Source organism: Gymnoscopelus braueri (assembly GCF_963280865.1).
Source record: "Gymnoscopelus braueri genome assembly, chromosome: 14".
Taxonomy (NCBI): domain Eukaryota; kingdom Metazoa; phylum Chordata; class Actinopteri; order Myctophiformes; family Myctophidae; genus Gymnoscopelus; species Gymnoscopelus braueri.
In genome coordinates this window covers 4321916-4340785 of record NC_137619.1, presented here as the reverse complement: position 1 = coordinate 4340785, position 18870 = coordinate 4321916, and the positions used below count along the sequence as shown (strand labels likewise).

The following is an 18870-nucleotide window of genomic DNA, read 5'->3' as shown; positions in this document are numbered from 1 at the left end:
GAATCTTAAAGGGGCACTAGCCAACATTCAGCCACCAAAATTCACACTTTTACAACACCTCTGTTGTAGGCTATAAGGCTAACTACTTCCACATCACAGCGAATCATCAGCAGTAATCATGTAGTCTGTGACACCGTAACACCGAAAATGTCTCACCAACACGTTGTGACCTTTTAGGTCGGCTACGGAGCATAAAGGTTGTGCGACGGAGCATACCTTAGCCATTAGCGCTATCGGTTCATAATCGGATAACGATAAAAACATGAGCGTGTATAGACCGTCAGCGACACGCTAGCGCCGTCAGTTCATAGACTCGGCTGAAAGGCTATGCGAGCAGCAGGTCCCGTGGCGCTGGAGGAAGAGAGAAAAAGAGAACGGAAAGAGAAAAAACATTGGACAAGACAAAGAAGACTAGACTAGGACGACAAGAACTCAGTCACAACAGGAGGGAGTAGAGACTAAACACACACACAACCCACAAAACAACAAGTGAACGTAGGAGTGAAAAGGTGTTTAAGGATGTTTTTAACAGTCCCTAGGGTGGGGGGCAGCTTTGATCCTCTATGGGAGTTTATTCCACAGTTTCGGTGCCAACACAGCAAAAGCAGGGTCGCCCGTCCTTACCGCGTTACAGACCGCGGATTCTTCAAATACAACTGGCTGTCAGATCTGAGTGACCTGGTGCTGGGAGATGGGTCTTAAAAGTTCCACAAAATAGGCTGCAGCAAGACCGTCACGGGCTCTGAACATGAACAAAATAATCTTAAATGTCACGCTACGCTTCACTGGGAGACAATGGAGAGAGACAAGGACCGGGTGGTGAGACGTGCCTCTCTTAGCTTGGTGTCTGTCACAAGTCTGGCGATAGCATTTTGGATCAGCTGCAGACGTTTGAGAGTCCCATCAGCGAGTCCAGCATAGAGGACGTTGCAGTAGTCCTGAGCTTGTAGGTAGACTGATATTAGCGGTGTGGGACGCTGCCTGTGGCGTGTTGGAGCAGAACAGCAGTGTGACAGCAATTTTGTATTTAGTTTTAGTCATAGTCTTTTGAATAAAATTCGATTTAGTTTTAGTCATATTTGAGTCATCTGAAATATTTTACTGTTAGTCTACAGTACTGTTTAGTCATAAGACTAAGTCTACAGTTGATTTAGTCGACTAAAATGTATGTTGGTGGTGCCTTGATGGCGTCGTAATGGCTGATTTTACACTAGGTTGCATGCTGAGAATAGCCGATCTACAAGCTCACAACGCGTCGCAGCACGACGCGTTGTGAGCGCAACACCCGAGCGCAACTCGGGTGTCTAGTTTTCGTCAGTGAAAAAAGGTAGTCGACCAACATTTTTCGTCATAGTTTTAGTCGACTAAATCAACACTGCATAACACAGGCATTAGCATTGTCGGTTGACTCAGTTCATGAACTCGGCAGACAGGCTGCGCGAGCAGCGGGCGGAGCGGAACTTGAGCTCGTGGTAGCACTGCACGAAGCTGTGGTAGATGAAGGTGATGGGCAGCGCCAGCAGGACGATGCCGCTCACCACGCACAGGCCGCCCAGCACCCGCCCGGCCACCGTGATGGGGTACATGTCCCCGTAGCCCACCGTCGTCATGGAGATGATCACCCACCAGCAGGCGGCGGGGATGCTGGCGTAGTCTTGGTTGCCGTTCTCCATGTCCAGGCCGTGCTCCAGGAGCTGGGCGAGGGCGCTGAAGATGGCCATGGCCACGCAGATGAACACCTGGAATGGGGAGACATGATGGATGTTAGCACGTTAGCGTCCATGCTATCGCGTTGTCAGTTCATAATCTCCACTGACAGACTGTTGTTTGCACGTTAGCTCCATGCTAGCGTTGTCAGTTCATAAAACTCCACTGAAATACTGGTGTTAGCATTTTAGCGGCATGTTAGCCTAAAGCTGGATTCACACAGTTACACAATGGCGTCCCACACAGCAAAAATAGCCTACCTACAAGCTCGACTACAATGCGTCGCGGATACGACGCATTGTGAGCTTGTAGATCGGCTATTTTCAAATGGCCAAAATGTATATAGGGATGAAGTGGTTAATGTATGTTTTGTAATAATAAATCAAATCTACAAAGTAACTAGTAACTAAAGTTTTCAAATAATTGTAGTGGAGTAAAAAGTACAATTGGCACCTTGCTAAACTAATGGCTCAAGTCATTTTTTTTAAGTTGTTCAGAAAAAAATCAAAACTCATCCAAAACAAAATTCTCATCCTCAAAAAAATTACTTAGGCTATTAGTTTAGCAAGGTGACAATATCTGAGATGTAGTGGAGTAGAAGGAAAAGTATTGGAAATTGGAAATACTCAAGTAGGCCTACAGTAAGAATTCCTCAAAAGTGTACTTGCGTACTGCAGTAACTACGGGAAAACAAATAACTGACAAATGGGTTTAAAAGTGTTTCAACTGGTCAGCCAAATGAGATATCGTCTTATAAGTGATATTACACTAATTATACAACTGTTCTTGAGGTAATTGTTTATCCCCCAAAATCACGAAGGTTAAAGCGTCTAGCAGCGTCTCAGCGTCATAAAGACTCACCAGTAACATGACCATCTCCCTGTAGCAGCGCCTCAGCGTCATAAAGACTCACCAGTAACATGACCATCTCCCTGTAGCAGCGTCTCAGCGTCATAAAGACTCACCAGTAACATGACCATCTCCCTGTAGCAGCGTCTCAGCGTCATAAAGACTCACCAGTAACATGACCATCTCCCTGTAGCAGCGCCTCAGCGTCATAAAGACTCACCAGTAACATGACCATCTCCCTGTAGCAGCGCCTCAGCGTCATAAAGACTCACCAGTAACATGACCATCTCCCTGTAGCAGCGTCTCAGCGTCATAAAGACTCACCAGTAACATGACCATCTCCCTGTAGCAGCGCCTCAGCGTCATAAAGACTCACCAGTAACATGACCATCTCCCTGTAGCAGCGTCTCAGCGTCATAAAGACTCACCAGTAACATGACCATCTCCCTGTAGCAGCGCCTCAGCGTCATAAAGACTCACCAGTAACATGACCATCTCCCTGTAGCAGCGTCTCAGCGTCATAAAGACTCACCAGTAACATGACCATCTCCCTGTAGCAGCGCCTCAGCGTCATAAAGACTCACCAGTAACATGACCATCTCCCTGTAGCAGCGTCTCAGCGTCATAAAGACTCACCAGTAACATGACCATCTCCCTGTAGCAGCGTCTCAGCGTCATAAAGACTCACCAGTAACATGACCATCTCCCTGTAGCAGCGCCTCAGCGTCAGGCCCAGCGTCTGCAGGCCCAGGAAGTGGCGAGCCAGCTTGATGACCCAGAAGATGCGCATCATGCGCAGCACGCGCAGCGTGACTCCGGCGCGCTGCAGCTGCGAGTTCTCGCCCGTCAGCATGGTCATGGCCAGCGAGATGTAGTACGGCGTGATGGCCAACAGGTCGATGATGTTGAGCGGCCGCCGCACGAACTCGCACTTGTCCCTCGACACGGCGAAGCGCACCAAGCACTCGGCCGTGAACCAGCCGATGCACACCGCCTCCACCGCCCTGGGGGGGGGGCGGACAGAGAGAGAGAGAGAGAGAGAGAGAGAGAGAGAGAGAGAGAGAGAGAGAGAGAGAGAGAGAGAGAGAGAGAGAGAGAGAGAGAGAGAGAGAGAGAGAGAGAGAGAGAGAGAGAGAGAGAGAGAGAGAGAGAGAGAGAGAGAGAGAGAGAGAGAGAGACGGACACCAACGGTGAGATTTCTGGCACCGAACGTAATCTGTTATTATAAACTTCTGGCACCGAATGTGTTAAGTAGGCCTATTATAAAATCTGAGGTACAGATATTAGTTTTTTACCGAGGTTTGGGTCAAGTTCTGGGAGGGTTTGTTACACACACACACACACACACACACACACACACACACACACACACACACACACACACACACACACACACACACACACACAGTGTCACCTGTGCTCCGTATAGTCGGGCAGGGTGCTGGTACACAGCAGGGCCATGGAGACGATGACAAACACCACGGAGATGGAGGCCAGGATCTGAGCGGCCAGCGAAGACGTCGGTTCTTCAAACGTCCTCCTCGTCCTCTCCAGCCACGTCCTCTGTCTACTGACACCCCTACAGGTAGAGGTAGGAATTACATCATCTGTCTACTGACACCCCTACAGGCAGAGGTAGGAATTACATCATCTGTCTACTGACACCCCTACAGGTAGAGGTAGGAATTACATCATCTGTCTACTGACACCCCTACAGGTAGAGGTAGGAATTACATCATCTGTCTACTGACACCACCACAGGTAGAGGTAGGAATTACATCATCTGTCTACTGACACCCCTACAGGCAGAGGTTGGAATTACATCATCTGTCTACTGACACCCCTATAGGCAGAGGTAGGAATTACATCATCTGTCTACTGACACCCCTACAGGTAGAGGTAGGAATTACATCATCTATCTACTGACACCCCTACAGGCAGAGGTAGGAATTACATCATCTGTCTATACTGACACCCCCACAGGTAGAGGTAGGAATTACATCATCTGTCTACTGACACCCCTACAGGTAGAGGTAGGAATTACATCATCTGTCTGCTGACACCCCTACAGGTAGAGGTAGGAATTACATCATCTGTCTACTGACACTGCCACAGGTAGAGGTAGGAATTACATCATCTGTCTACTGACACCGCCACAGGTAGAGGTAGAAATTTCAATTCAATTCAATTCAATTGGCTGTATACACAGCAGCCATATTGAAAAGAAATTGGGCCAATTCAAAGTGGGGTCTGGGGACCCCCAGGTGTCCTTGAGGGGGTTCCAGGGGGTCCCCAGCAAAATGTGTTAATACAGCATCACAACCATTTGAACCCTTTATCCATATTTAATACATTGGCTATTCAAAAATAGCTGACGTACAAGCTCACAACCACACACACACAACCACACACACACACACACACACACACACAACCACACACACAGTGTCACCTGTGCTCCGTACCTCCACTGTTTTTGAACATTTTTGAAAAATGTATATATAACAATTTGGGGGTCCATGGCACGAAACAGTATGAGAACCGCTGCGCTATACCAGTGGTTCCCAAACATTTTAGCTTGAGACCCAAAAGAGAAATGTGACGTCTCCCTCGGACCAAAACTAGTGAAAATAGCCGATCTGCAAGCTCACAAGCTCACAACCTTGTGAGGTTGTAGATCGACTATTTTCCCTACTTATTAAAAGTATTTTTTTCCCTCCAATTAAAGGATTTTTTTCATTTTGAGAAACAAAAAACAGTTTTTCACTAATGCAACATTTTTAAACAAAATGTAGGAAACATTTCTTTCTGCGACCGCGACCCACAAATGGGTCCCGACCCACTGTTTGCGAGACCCTGCTCTATATACCCACCTCTGGGCACCCCCGGCACGGACCTCCGCCTTCTCCTCCCCCTCCCTCTCCTCCCCGTCCCCCTCCCTCTCCCCGTCCTTCTCCTCCTGCTCCTCCTCCTCCTCCTCAGAGAAGTGGGTGAAGGAGTCGGTCATGCGGTCGTCCAGCCTGCGCTGGCAGCAGAGCTCCAGGTGGGAGGTGTCTAGACCCCAGTACACCATCTCGTTGTAGAAGGACAGCTCACACATGTGAGGGAGGAACCGCAGCTTGCCGTACTTCACGTAGCTGTGGGTACAATTAAAGGGTTGCAACAGTTAAAAGTTATTTGATTTATTTATGACAATTTCTTTATTTTCTTGTTAAAAAAAGTGTTAAATAGGTCAATGAAAGGGCCTTTCTGTGTGGAGTTTGCATGTTCTCCCCGTCTCTCCTAGGGTAGGTACCGTCACAAAAACATGCAGTAATCCTGGTCTCTATACTGCCTCCCCCTGGTCAGCCGGGGTGCCTGACGGAGGGGAAAGGAACTGGTTGGAATAACGTGTTCCTTCCACACGCTACGTCCTTTTTTTAAATTTTATTGAATATTTTATTAGGCAAACATTTTTAAAACAGCACAGTTACATTTAAAATACTTTGTCTAACAGGTCCGTTCATAAAAGTCCTTGCGGACTTGTTTCCAATGAGGGCCTTGGTATTTAATTCATAGGCATATATAGTGGCACCACAGTTCAAATATCATTACAAAATAAACAGCAAAAAAAATAACACTATGTACAACAAAAAATAAAAAAGAGGGGGAATTAAAAAAAATATGTACAAGAACAGGGGGGGGAGGGTCTGCTGTCTAACGGGAAAATGGTACTACCTCCTCCTTTGGCCTCCTGAAAGGTGATTTTTTAAGGCTCTTTTAAATGAGCCCAGTGAACTGCATTTTTTGAGGGATGAGTTAGACTATTCCAATCCTGGGTGGCAGTGCTGTAGAAGGAGAATTTGCCCATGTTTGTTTTATGGGTGGGTGGTACCAAATTGTTGTTAACGCTCCCTCTGGTATTGTGACTGTGGGTGTCGCTAACCTTTTGGAGGTATTTACTCAGATATGCGGGAATAGGGGGCATATCGGGCAAATTTGCATTTACAATTTTGAAGGCCAGTCCCATTTTTAGTTGTTTAACCCTGTCTTCCACCCTGAGCCAGCCTAGGCTGGCAAAATGGGTGGGAGAAAGGTGGGTCATGGGCCCCAATCCGAGGAGTAGCCGACAGGGGGATACTCCCCCCTGTCAGGTGATAAGAAGCGGCCTGCTCCCTCCTCATGCATTGAAGGAAGCATGAGCTCATTTCGGGGCTCTCCCCAGGCTGGCAGAGGGAGAGTAGCGCCCAGGATTACAAGCTTTAATAGGCATTGGCATTGGGTGAAAAAATGGGTTACAAAATCGTGAGATAAAAATGTACGGAAAAAATTTTGGTAAATGTTGGGATAGTAATGGTTGCTATATTGTTTGTTCAGTAACAGGGCTCTCCCCAACCTCCTCCAGCTCTTTAGTAAACAGAAAATAGATTTTCAGGTCGGGATACCGATTTGATCCAATCAGGAGAGAGAAGTCAATGCTGGTACAGGATAAACAAGTGAAATTGGCAGTAATTGGGGGGGGGGGGGGGGGAAAGGGGGGGATCCGGACACACATTTAAGCTGATATTAAGCTGATAAGACAATACATTCTCAGGTGAGTCACCAATTTCATCCAATCAGTAGAGAGAACCCATTCGTCTGTTTACTAAACACGTGGAGAGACGAGGAGAGAGAGCCCTTATGTTGCTGAACAAACACTCCAGTTCCCAGCATGCTAAATGCTTATACTGGTGGGCGGTCCCTCAGACTTCCAATTTCATCAGAAAATGACCACTTCCGGGTTTTCCTTCCTATTTCCGGTTTGTCGGAATGCCTACAAACTTCACCCACACACTCTCTGAGGGGTGTGGAATTCAATGGTGCAACCTTACGGTTTTTACCAGGAAGTTTTCGTAGTCCCCTACCTCCCGAACACAAGGTTGCACGGGTATGACAGTGGACATGGGTGCTGCAAGTGCGTCGCTGCTCGGCAGCAGTGTTATAGCCGTGTTTAACACTTCAAATGGCCATACTTCGGTGACCATTGTCACTCTTGTCTGCGCAACATGGGACTATGCAGCCTTCATACCTGGTCCTAAAGGTTCTCAAACTATGGGTCGCGACCCAAAGGGAGTCGTGGGAAGTTGCCGTTGGGGTCGCACATTGGCAACCGTCAAGAAACTGTGAAAAAAAAAGAAGAAAAAAATGGGCCAACGTGAGGAGGACGGCCACTTGACTCCTCATACACACCCAGCTCCGCCTCCAACACCGACCGAGAACGAGTAGCAACACACGACAACACACACCCTTGTAGAGGCTACAGGGTACAAATACATGGACCACGGGTCCATTTGGTTCCACCCTGCTGGAGGGTCACTGTGTATATTTTATCTGTTGTAACCAGCAAACAAAATAAGTCCCCGATCGGCATTTGAGTCAACGAAACCTTCAATTTACGGATTGCGATGTAACATTACCGAGCGGGGAGATCATTCTCAAAGACGGACAACCAGACCAGTTACAAACAGCTGCCACGAGGGTAAAAAACGCCACGGTCCGTGGCCAAAGATAAAATCGAGAGCAATTCCTCATAATATGGGGTTGTGGCACAACAGTTTGAGAACCCCTGCTATAGACCACAGTTGGAGAACCTGTGGTTCACTGTAATGTATAATAATAATTACAGTATTACACAGTATTACAATTCATAGCAAAGCTCTCTCCCTCTTTGTACTGATAATCACCACTTTATTTATTTATTTATTTGCTGGTTGCTGTCATGACTGCCACTTCCTGAAGTCGTGTGAGAGTCCCAACAGCTCCAGATCGTCTTAAGCTTAGGACTTAAACCGAGGATGCACAGGTCAGACACCTCGGTGTCATCGTCTTCGAGAGCTTCGGCGTCCACTGGAACAGAATTTTAGGTCGTCACTCAATACCCGGACGTGTAAAGTTCTGACTTGCGTCCTTGGAAGTTCAGACTTGTAAGTTTGCCTCTGGAGTACAAACTTCAGAGGATGGAAGGATGGGAGTACGGTTAGCCTGATTCCAGCCCCTGAATTGCTAGCCACGCTTCAGGGGTCTGGTTACGCTGTGGGGGGGTTCTCAGTTGAAAATCTAACCGGCCCAATAGGTATGGGGATGATCAAGTATAAACCAATAGTCAAAGCATACCGAGAGGGCTTTCAGACTGAATAATGGAGTGAAACAAAATGAAAATTCAGGCTGAGTGTCAGGCTAGAGTACGGTAGTTCTGGAATTGGAACAGCAGTGTTGTCGATGATGTCACCATCTCAGCTCGTCCACTGTCGATGTTTTCAGTGCGGATCTACACGCTAACAATGCGTCGCAACACTGGACGATTTGTCTATTGAGAAAGAGCCATTGCAATCCAATACAAAAAGAAACAGGAATTAAAAAAAAGAATGAAACTATAATCAATGTATGTGTAGTGTCTCGGACAAGACACGTGGTTCGCGAATCATTACATCTGGCCTGGACAGCAGGACGTGGAGCGTGAGGTGGGTCACCTGAGCTGAGTGACGCGCAAATTGTGCCATGTGGAACGTAGCATTACACATTGCTCACCGGGGTTGTATGGCTGCCAGTTCCCACCTGATGTTGTGTGGGAGTCCTGACTGCTCCAGACCGTTCTGAAGAACTGCTAGCTTGCATAACGTCTTCAGACTAGGACTTAAGTGTAAGATATGAAAGATGAGTCGTGTTTCAGAGAGGATGATACGATCTCCCACCATGCAATAGCACATTGTACCCGACCGATCCAGGCCTTTCCCCTTGGGCTCAACCTTCATCCAGGAGAAGGTCTTGGGATTTAATTTCCACAGATCATTGAAGACTTGCTTCAGTTTTTTAATGTTCCTGCCACCATATATGTACAGTTCTCCATTATAGACAAAGGCTGCATGTCTCTGACGTTGTTCTGGAAGAAGCTGTGCAGAAGGTGTGCTCAGCCAGCAGTTGGTCTCTGTGTTAAACACTCTGATGTTGTTGTCCTGGTGCCCTAGGCCCCCAAATACAAACATCTTTGACCCGATGATGGTGGCAGAGTGATGTGATGAAACAGGTGATGGAGTGCCTGTAGTGTTAATTAAAGACCAGATCATTGTGGTGGTGTCCAACTTGTAGATGTCATTATAGTATCCAGTCAGCTGGTTGTATCCTCCATGGATAAACATAACCTTCTCCAAGACACAGGCTGAGTGGCGGTGCCTAGCCTCTGGAGCAGTTCCAGAAACCTTGGGCTTGAACCATCTGTGGGCGTTGACATCAAATGCATAAAGAACGTTGTCACTGTCTCCCGTGATCAAAATCCAGTTGTCATCAACCTTTATCTCACAATTCACCATCCCTCCCCAGATATAGATGATATGTTCTACCAGTACAGCTGTGTGTCTGCAGCGCATGGAGGGAACATCAAAGGAACATTCTCCTCTTCCAGTTGTCACTGGGGGTTAACATAATCCAGCACAAAGTCACAGTGTTGAAGACGTGAACATCAATCTGATTCTTGTTGTAGGTCAGCCTGTTATAGAACCCTCCAAAGGAATACACCTTGTCCTCCACTGGCCCAGCAGCACAACCATGGAAGCCGTATGTCTGTGGTCCTCTTTTCAGAGGCACCGACCAGCACAGCATCTCTATCTCTGTGTCTCTCTCCTTGTCTTCCTTTGTGTCTCACTCTGTCCACGCCTGTCTCTTCTCTGTCTCCGTGTGTCTCTCTGTCAACGTCTCTCCACGTCTGTCTCTTCTCTGTGTCTGTGTGTCCCTCTGTCAACGTCTCCTTATCAGTGACACTGCCTTAACCTCCAAATGTCCCACAACATTCCTCTCGATCTGTCTAGACGTCTGCAACATCTTATATAGGCTGACAAAGCTCTGGTCTGATGTCACTCATAACACAAACTGATGTCATGCATGTGTAACAACGCTGACTTGTGCAGGTGTTTTTATTTACACACATTTCTCTCTTTCAACGTTGCTGAATTCTGATGCTGCTTTCCATTCACATCTTCAATTCAAAACAAAAACCTATTCTAATTAATCTAACAACATTACATACATTTATCGTAAAGATCTTGAAACAACACTGGACTCTAGTGGTGGACGAAGTACTTAAGTAAACATGCATGCATCCTAACCTTATACAAGCTTACAGTATCTCACATCATGATGAAACATGCATCCTAACCCTATAAAAGCTTACAGTATCTATTCTACTCACATCATGATGAAACATGCATCCTAACCCTATAAAAAATGACAGTATCTACTTACATCATGATGAAACATGCATCCTAACCCTATAAAAAATGACAGTATCTATTCTACTCACATCATGATGAAACATGCATCCTAACCCTATAAAAAATGACAGTATCTATTCTACTTACATCATGATGAAACATGCATCCTACCTCTATAAAAAATGACAGTATCTATTCTACTCACATCATGATGAAACATGCATCCTACCTCTATAAAAAATGACAGTATCTATTCTACTTACGTACATCATGATGAAACATGCATCCTAACCCTATAAGAAATGACAGTATCTATTCTACTTAAATCATGATGAAACATGCATCCTAACTCTATAAAAAATGACAGTATCTATTCTACTTACATCATGATGAAACATGCATCCTAACTCTATAAAAAATGACAGTATCTATTCTACTTACATCATGATGAAACATGCATCCTATCTATAAAAAATGACAGTATCTATTCTACTTACATCATGATGAAACATGCATCCTAACCCTATAAAAAATGACAGTATCTATTCTACTTACATCATGATGAAACAGGCATCCTAACCATATAAAAGCTTACAGTATCGAGCAGTGGTGTAAAGTAACTAAGTACATTTAGTCAAGTACTGTACTTAAGTACAATTTTACATTACACCTCAGAGTCAAATATTATATTTTTACTCCACTACAACTATTTGAAAACTTTTGTTACTAGTTAGTTTCTGGATTTTGATTATTATTACAAAACATACATTAACCACTTCAGCCCTATATACATTTCAGCCATTTCAAAATAGTCAAGCTCACAATGCGTCGCATCGCAACGCATTGTGAGCTTGTAGATCTGCTATTTTCAAAATATAAACTTGTGAATTGGGACATTCTGCATAATGAGTACTTTATACTTTTGGTAGGCTACTTTAAGTTACTTAAATTAAGTACATTTTTATACCAATACTTTTGCACATTTACTCAAGTACATTTTTTATTCCAGACTTTTACTTGTAACAGAGTATTTCTACAATGCAGTATTGATACTTTAACTTAAAGGTAGAGTAAGTGATATGTTTTGGTAATTCTTAGTTTTTTGTTAAAAAGGTTAAAGTACTATATTCTGATAGTAATCATTGCTACAGAGCGTTTGTTCGGTCACAGCTGTCTCTCCAGCTCTTTAGTAAACACAATGTAGTACATTTTCAGGTATAGGTGACAACATTTGAAGGTAGGGTAAGTGATTTAGGGCTAGATCAGGATAGAGAACTCAATCAGGATACAGATTAAACAAGTGAAATTCAAAGTGATGACACTAAGAAATGAGCAGACAAAATTGGAACTGGAACACTATAAAAATTAAGCTGATAAATGGGTACTTTCTCCTGATTGGCTGAGATTTTGACACCTACCGGAAAATGTATTTTCTGTTTATTAAAGAGCTGGAGAGACATGGAGACTCCTGTTACTGAACAAACACTCTATAGCAAAATTACTATCAGAATATAGTGCTTTAACCTTTTAACACATTGGGTGCCAGAGGTTTATTAAAATATTATACGTTGAGTGCCAGCATTTCTTCCATCCACTTGCGTTATACATTTCGTGCTGTGAGAAGCCCCGACGCGGAAATGCATGTAAACAAAGCGTGCGTGCGAGACGGCGGAGGGTCCCGACTAACGCCTGGAACAATAATATTTCCAACGCGACCCTCCATTGCAGCGTGATCGCCGATCGAAAACGGCTCGTTTCCACCACATTAAAAAGAAATGGAGATATTAAGCTTTTAATCAAGGAGATAACATTGAAAACGCCGACCGGAAGGATTTTTGACATGGAGCCACATCCAGCCTCTTCTTCTCAGAAACTGCTTGGGTGATGTCAAAGTTTCGTTTTAGCGCCCCACGTGGCCCACATGTATAAAAATAGAATTGGGTCAAAAACGGTCCGGACCGTTTTCGGCACTTCTCGTTTGGACCCTCAAAAACGGTCCGGACCGTTTTTGGCATTCAATGTGTTAACAAAATACTTTTTGTTTAACCAAAAAATATCACTTACCCTACCTTTAAGCCAATCAGGAGAGAGCACTAAAAATGCATTTTCTGTTTAATTAAGAGCTGGAGAGACATGGAGACTCCTTTTACTGAACAAACACTCTATAGCAATGATTACTATCACAATATAGAGCTATTTAACACTTTTTTTAACCAAAATAAATCACTTACCCTACCTTTTAAGTAAAAAAGTGTGAGTACTTTGCCCACCTCTGGTATCCAGTGTACTCACATCATGATGAAGCGGAACGCCTCGGCGTGCCGGTCGAAGAAGAACTCGTTCATCTCGCGGTCGTAGTCGTCGCAGAGGTCCAGAACCTGGCTCTCCGTGGCGCAGCGCACCAGGCGGCTCAGCCTGCTCAGCGGGAAGTCCCTCATCACCTCCCGGGAGAGAGAGTACCGCCGGCCGCCCACGTTCAGCACGCACACCGCTGACCCCCCCGACCCCCCTGACCCCCCTGACCCCCCTGACCCCCCACTGGACCCGGGACCCCCGGCCCCGCAACGAGATGTCCCAAACTTCAGCATGTTGGTGTTCTGTCTGTCTGTCTGTCTGTCTGTCTGTCTGTCTGTCTGTCTGTCTGTCTGTCTGTCTGTCTGTCTGTCTGTCTGTCTGTCTGTTTGACTTTAACACCACAGACACTTCTTTATCATCATCACTCTGTCTGTCTGTCTGTCTGTCTGTCTGTCTGTCTGTCTGTCTGTCTGTCTGTCTGTCTGTCTGTCTGTCTGTCTGTCTGTCTGCCTGCCTGCCTGCCTGCCTGCCTGCCTGCCTGCCTGCCTGTCTGTCTGTCTGTCTGTCTGGTCTCTCCTCCTTGCTGATGTCTTCTCTTCTCTCATCATTTCCAAACAGGTCCAGTTAATCTTTTTCCTTTTTTTTCTCCTAGGCTACTATACTACGTCATCACCTGCTGGAGGCGTGTGTGTGTGTGTGTGTGTGTGTGTGTGTGTGTGTGTGTGTGTGTGTGTGTGTGTGTGTGTGTGTGTGTGTGTGTGTGCGCGCGTGTGTGTGTGTGTGTGTGTGCGCGTGCGCGTGCGTGCGTGCGCACGTGTGTGTGTGTGTGTGCGCTTGCATGTTGTGCTTGGGCTGTTAATCTAAAATTCTAACCCTAATAATTAACTGACCCTCACAGAACTTGACCTTATGACCTCTGTAAAAAAAATAATCTCTGTACCTCAGATTGTATAATAGACCTTTATAATGTCCCATGTTTTAGAATGTTAACAAACACTTGGTTTTTCTATTATACATGCATTCACACAACCTTAGCCTTGGATCAAGACTGTCATAGGTGTTATTTTATCAGCGGTGTAAAGAAACTAAGTACATTTACTCAAGCACAGTACTTAAGTACAATTTTGAGGTACTTTTACTTTACTGGATTATTTCCAAATTTCTGTACTTTTACTTCTACTCCGCTACATTTCAGAGACAAATATTGTACTTTTACTCCACTACAATTATTTGAAAACTTTAGTTACTAGTTACTTTGCAGATATAAATTATTACATTATAAAACATACATTAACCACTTTAGCCCTATTTTATACCTAGGCTATTTGAAAATAGCCGATCTACACGCCGATCACAACGCGTCGCGACGACGCGTTGTGAGCTTGTAGATCTGCTATTTTCCAACATTTTAGTACTTTTACTTTTGGTACTTAAAGTACATTTTGATACCAATACGTTTGTACTTTTACTCAAGTAAATTTTGAATTTCCCACCTTTACCTGTAACAGAGTATTTCTACACTGCAGTATTGATACTTTTACTTGAGTAAAAAATGTGAGTACCTTTTCCACCTCTGTATTTTATCGAGTCTGACTTGTACTTTAGTATCTATGATAGATATGCAAATGTCAACATTGATCAAATGCATGTCTGATAGTCCTGATCCAAGGCTAACATCCTAGATTAACGCATTTCTCAAATACATTTATCATCATCACCATAATCGACCAACAATTCATGTTAATGGATCATCTCTGTATTGTTGAATGATTGATTCTATAATCATGATGGCGTCAGACTGATGTTACATTCAATTTTCACAGTGGAACCACACTGCCCCCTGCTGGCCAACATCCACAACAACAGATTATCACAATGCAAAAGTAGCCTATAATGTACTTTATAATATTAATTATAATATGACCTGTAGTTATGTCTTAATGATATTAATACATAACAATGAAAATAGGTGAGCTTGTAGATCTGCTATTTTCAATTTTTTTTTCCAAAGTTTAAATAGGGCTGAAGTAGTTAATGTATGTGTATCAAATAATTGTTGTGGAGTAAAAAAGTATAATATTGGCCTCTAAGATTTAGTGGAGTATAAGTAAAAGCATTGAAGTCCAGTAGTTGAGTAAATGTACTTATAGTTACTTTACCATTATTCAAGATTCATTTATATTCATGAAAGCTGCGTTGTCATCACGCAGCACGTTTTCGTTTACAGGAAGTAAGTAAGATTGGCTTTTTAGGGACTTTTGATATAAAAATACACAAAAATGTATTTTTTTTCTCAATTATTTTGGCATATATTGTTAGGTATGCCCATATGATGACTACGGATATGCTCTAAAAGTGTGAAAAACATATTTTTCATTTCACTAGACCTTTAAAGGAAGACTCATCACAGAGCAGAGTGCGCAATCTGCGCATGCGGGTGGTAGAACGAACCGGAAGCGCCATTCACTCTGTTGTTATTTTCGGGATTTAGATAGGCATAATGCTGCTATTTTAGGCATAATAGGCATAATGCTGCTATTATATACAAACAGATCCAACTTCCGACAAATCATTTTTATTGAGTAAAGAAGATATTACAAACTGCATCATTTAATCTACTTTCATTAAACCCGGTGAAGACCATTTATTTTATGAATGTACATTTGACTAGAGCTGCTGCGGGTAATAGCGCCCTCTACTGCTCAACCCTCCACTGCGCGCGCATCATCCTCTCATGTTTACAAACAGGAAACCCATCTATACCATTTTTTTCCTACTTGGTCTGTGTCTCATAGGAGGGCTGTGGACAGTCCAGAAACCCATCTACCAGTGACAACATCGTTAGGCATGATTTTTTTTTCCAACAAGATTTCACATTTCTTATTTAGATTTTTATTAACACGAGAACAATGGCTTATTTTATTGCATTGCAACTTTCCAGGAATAGAAAGCCTGCAGTTTCTATTAGCTTGGATTCCCCATTGATGATGTCACTGGTAGACGGGACTCTGAACTGTCCACAGCCCTCCTCTGAGACACAGACTGAGTAGGAAAAAATGGTACCATTTTATCATAAGTATTAGTGAGGACCAATTATATGAAGACAGGTTGAAAATCGGTGAAGTCGTCCTTTAATGTGAAGTGAGTTGACTCTCCCCAGCAGATGGCGCCAGAGAACACATTGTTTTGGTGCGTGCTGTTCATTGGCTAGTCCGTTGTCGCGGTAACCTCCTTTCCGTCTAACCAACCAATCAGCCGCCGCCATCCCTGCAGGTTATGGGATTAGTGTTGCCATGCCCGCTTATTACAAGCGACTTTGGGCTTGTTTTCCTGTAAAGTCGCTTGTAAATATTGGCAGACAGTTGTGGCTTGTTTCTAAACGTGTAGTTGTTTATTTGGTCTTGTTTCTAAAGTGTTGTTGTTTATTTGGTCTTGTTTCTAAAGTGTAGTTGTTTATTTGGTCTTGTTTCTAAAGTGTAGTTGTTTATTTGGTCTTGTTTCTAAAGTGTAGTTGTTTATATGGTCTTGTTTCTAAAGTGTAGTTGTTTATTTGGTCTTGTTTCTAAAGTGTAGTTGTTTATATGGTCTTGTTTCTAAACGTGTAGTTGTTTATTTGGTCTTGTTTCTAAAGTGTAGTTGTTTATTTGGTCTTGTTTCTAAAGTGTAGTTGTTTATTTGGTCTTGTTTCTAAAGTGTAGTTGTTTATATGGTCTTGTTTCTAAACGTGTAGTTGTTTATTTGGTCTTGTTTCTAAAGTGTAGTTGTTTATTTGGTCTTGTTTCTAAAGTGTAGTTGTTTATATGGTCTTGTTTCTAAACGTGTAGTTGTTTATTTGGTCTTGTTTCTAAAGTGTAGTTGTTTATTTGGTCTTGTTTCTAAAGTGTAGTTGTTTATTTGGTCTTGTTTCTAAAGTGTAGTTGTTTATTTGGTCTTGTTTCTAAAGTGTAGTTGTTTATATGGTCTTGTTTCTAAAGTGTAGTTGTTTATTTGGTCTTGTTTCTAAAGTGTAGTTGTTTATTTGGTCTTGTTTCTAAAGTGTAGTTGTTTATATGGTCTTGTTTCTAAACGTGTAGTTGTTTATTTGGTCTTGTTTCTAAAGTGTAGTTGTTTATATGGTCTTGTTTCTAAAGTGTAGTTGTTTATTTGGTCTTGTTTCTAAAGTGTAGTTGTTTATTTGGTCTTGTTTCTAAAGTGCAGTTGTTTATTTGGTCTTGTTTCTAAAGTGTAGTTGTTTATTTGGTCTTGTTTCTAAAGTGTAGTTGTTTATATGGTCTTGTTTCTAAAGTGTAGTTGTTTATTTGGTCTTGTTTCTAAAGTGTAGTTGTTTATATGGTCTTGTTTCTAAAGTGTAGTTGTTTATTTGGTCTTGTTTCTAAAGTGTAGTTGTTTATATGGTCTTGTTTCTAAAGTGTAGTTGTTTATTTGGTCTTGTTTCTAAAGTGTAGTTGTTTATATGGTCTTGTTTCTAAAGTGTAGTTGTTTATTTGGTCTTGTTTCTAAAGTGCAGTTGTTTATTTGGTCTTGTTTCTAAAGTGTAGTTGTTTATTTGGTCTTGTTTCTAAAGTGTCGTTGTTTATTTGGTCTTGTTTCTAAAGTGTAGTTGTTTATATGGTCTTGTTTCTAAAGTGCAGTTGTTTATTTGGTCTTGTTTCTAAAGTGTAGTTGTTTATATGGTCTTGTTTCTAAAGTGTAGTTGTTTATATGGTCTTGTTTCTAAAGTGTAGTTGTTTATTTGGTCTTGTTTCTAAAGTGTAGTTGTTTATATGGTCTTGTTTCTAAAGTGTAGTTGTTTATATGGTCTTGTTTCTAAAGTGTAGTTGTTTATTTGGTCTTGTTTCTAAAGTGTAGTTGTTTATTTGGTCTTGTTTCTAAAGTGTAGTTGTTTATTTGGTCTTGTTTCTAAAGTGTAGTTGTTTATTTGGTCTTGTTTCTAAAGTGTAGTTGTTTATTTGGTCTTGTTTCTAAAGTGTTGTTGTTTATTTGGTCTTGTTTCTAAAGTGTAGTTGTTTATATGGTCTTGTTTCTAAAGTGTAGTTGTTTATATGGTCTTGTTTCTAAAGTGTAGTTGTTTATATGGTCTTGTTTCTAAAGTGTAGTTGTTTATTTGGTCTTGTTTCTAAAGTGCAGTTGTTTATTTGGTCTTGTTTCTAAAGTGTAGTTGTTTATTTGGTCTTGTTTCTAAAGTGTAGTTGTTTATATGGTCTTGTTTCTAAAGTGTAGTTGTTTATTTGGTCTTGTTTCTAAAGTGTAGTTGTTTATATGGTCTTGTTTCTAAAGTGTAGTTGTTTATATGGTCTTGTTTCTAAAGTGTAGTTTACCAGTGGTTCCCAAACATTTTCATGTCAAGGACCCCAATATTATTATGTAATTGTCCACGGACCCCCATGTGGAAATATTTCATGCCAGGGACCCCCCATAGAAGATTTGTGTTGTTAAAATGTTTCAAAACTGTTTCAGATATTTATCTCTTTTTCCCCCCAATATTCTTTTGAAAATAGCAGATCTACAAGCTCACAACGTGTCGCATCTGCTTGTGGATCTGCTATGTTAAATTAGCCAATGTAATACAGTAATGCTCATGTGGCTTTAATGTCTTCTTTTATTTTTATTTTGCTCATGTGGCATTTATGTCTTTTGGGCTTGTTTCCATAGACCTCGTTGCTTGTTTCTCTCCGAGACTCTGGCAACCCTCAGTGCGTCCCTCCAGGCTATGGGATCCGGTCGCATCTCTTGGATTCACTGGGACGTTTAAAGAACAACAAAGGTCTGTTTTTATGCTTTATTATCGTTAATATTC

At 42.6% G+C, this 18870-nt stretch overlaps 1 protein-coding gene across 1 annotated transcript; it reads right to left on the bottom strand.

Moving 5' to 3' along the window:
- Positions 1-1409: 1409 nt before the first annotated feature.
- Positions 1410-13366, bottom strand: LOC308100042 (voltage-gated potassium channel regulatory subunit KCNG3-like; the record flags this gene model as incomplete). The annotated part of the gene is made up of 5 exons (XM_080448943.1): positions 1410-1739; positions 3245-3560; positions 3971-4123; positions 5430-5693; positions 13071-13366. The coding sequence occupies 5 exons, from the start codon at positions 13364-13366 to the stop codon at positions 1410-1412; spliced, it is 1359 nt and encodes a 452-aa protein (XP_080305069.1).
- Positions 13367-18870: the final 5504 nt, after the last annotated feature.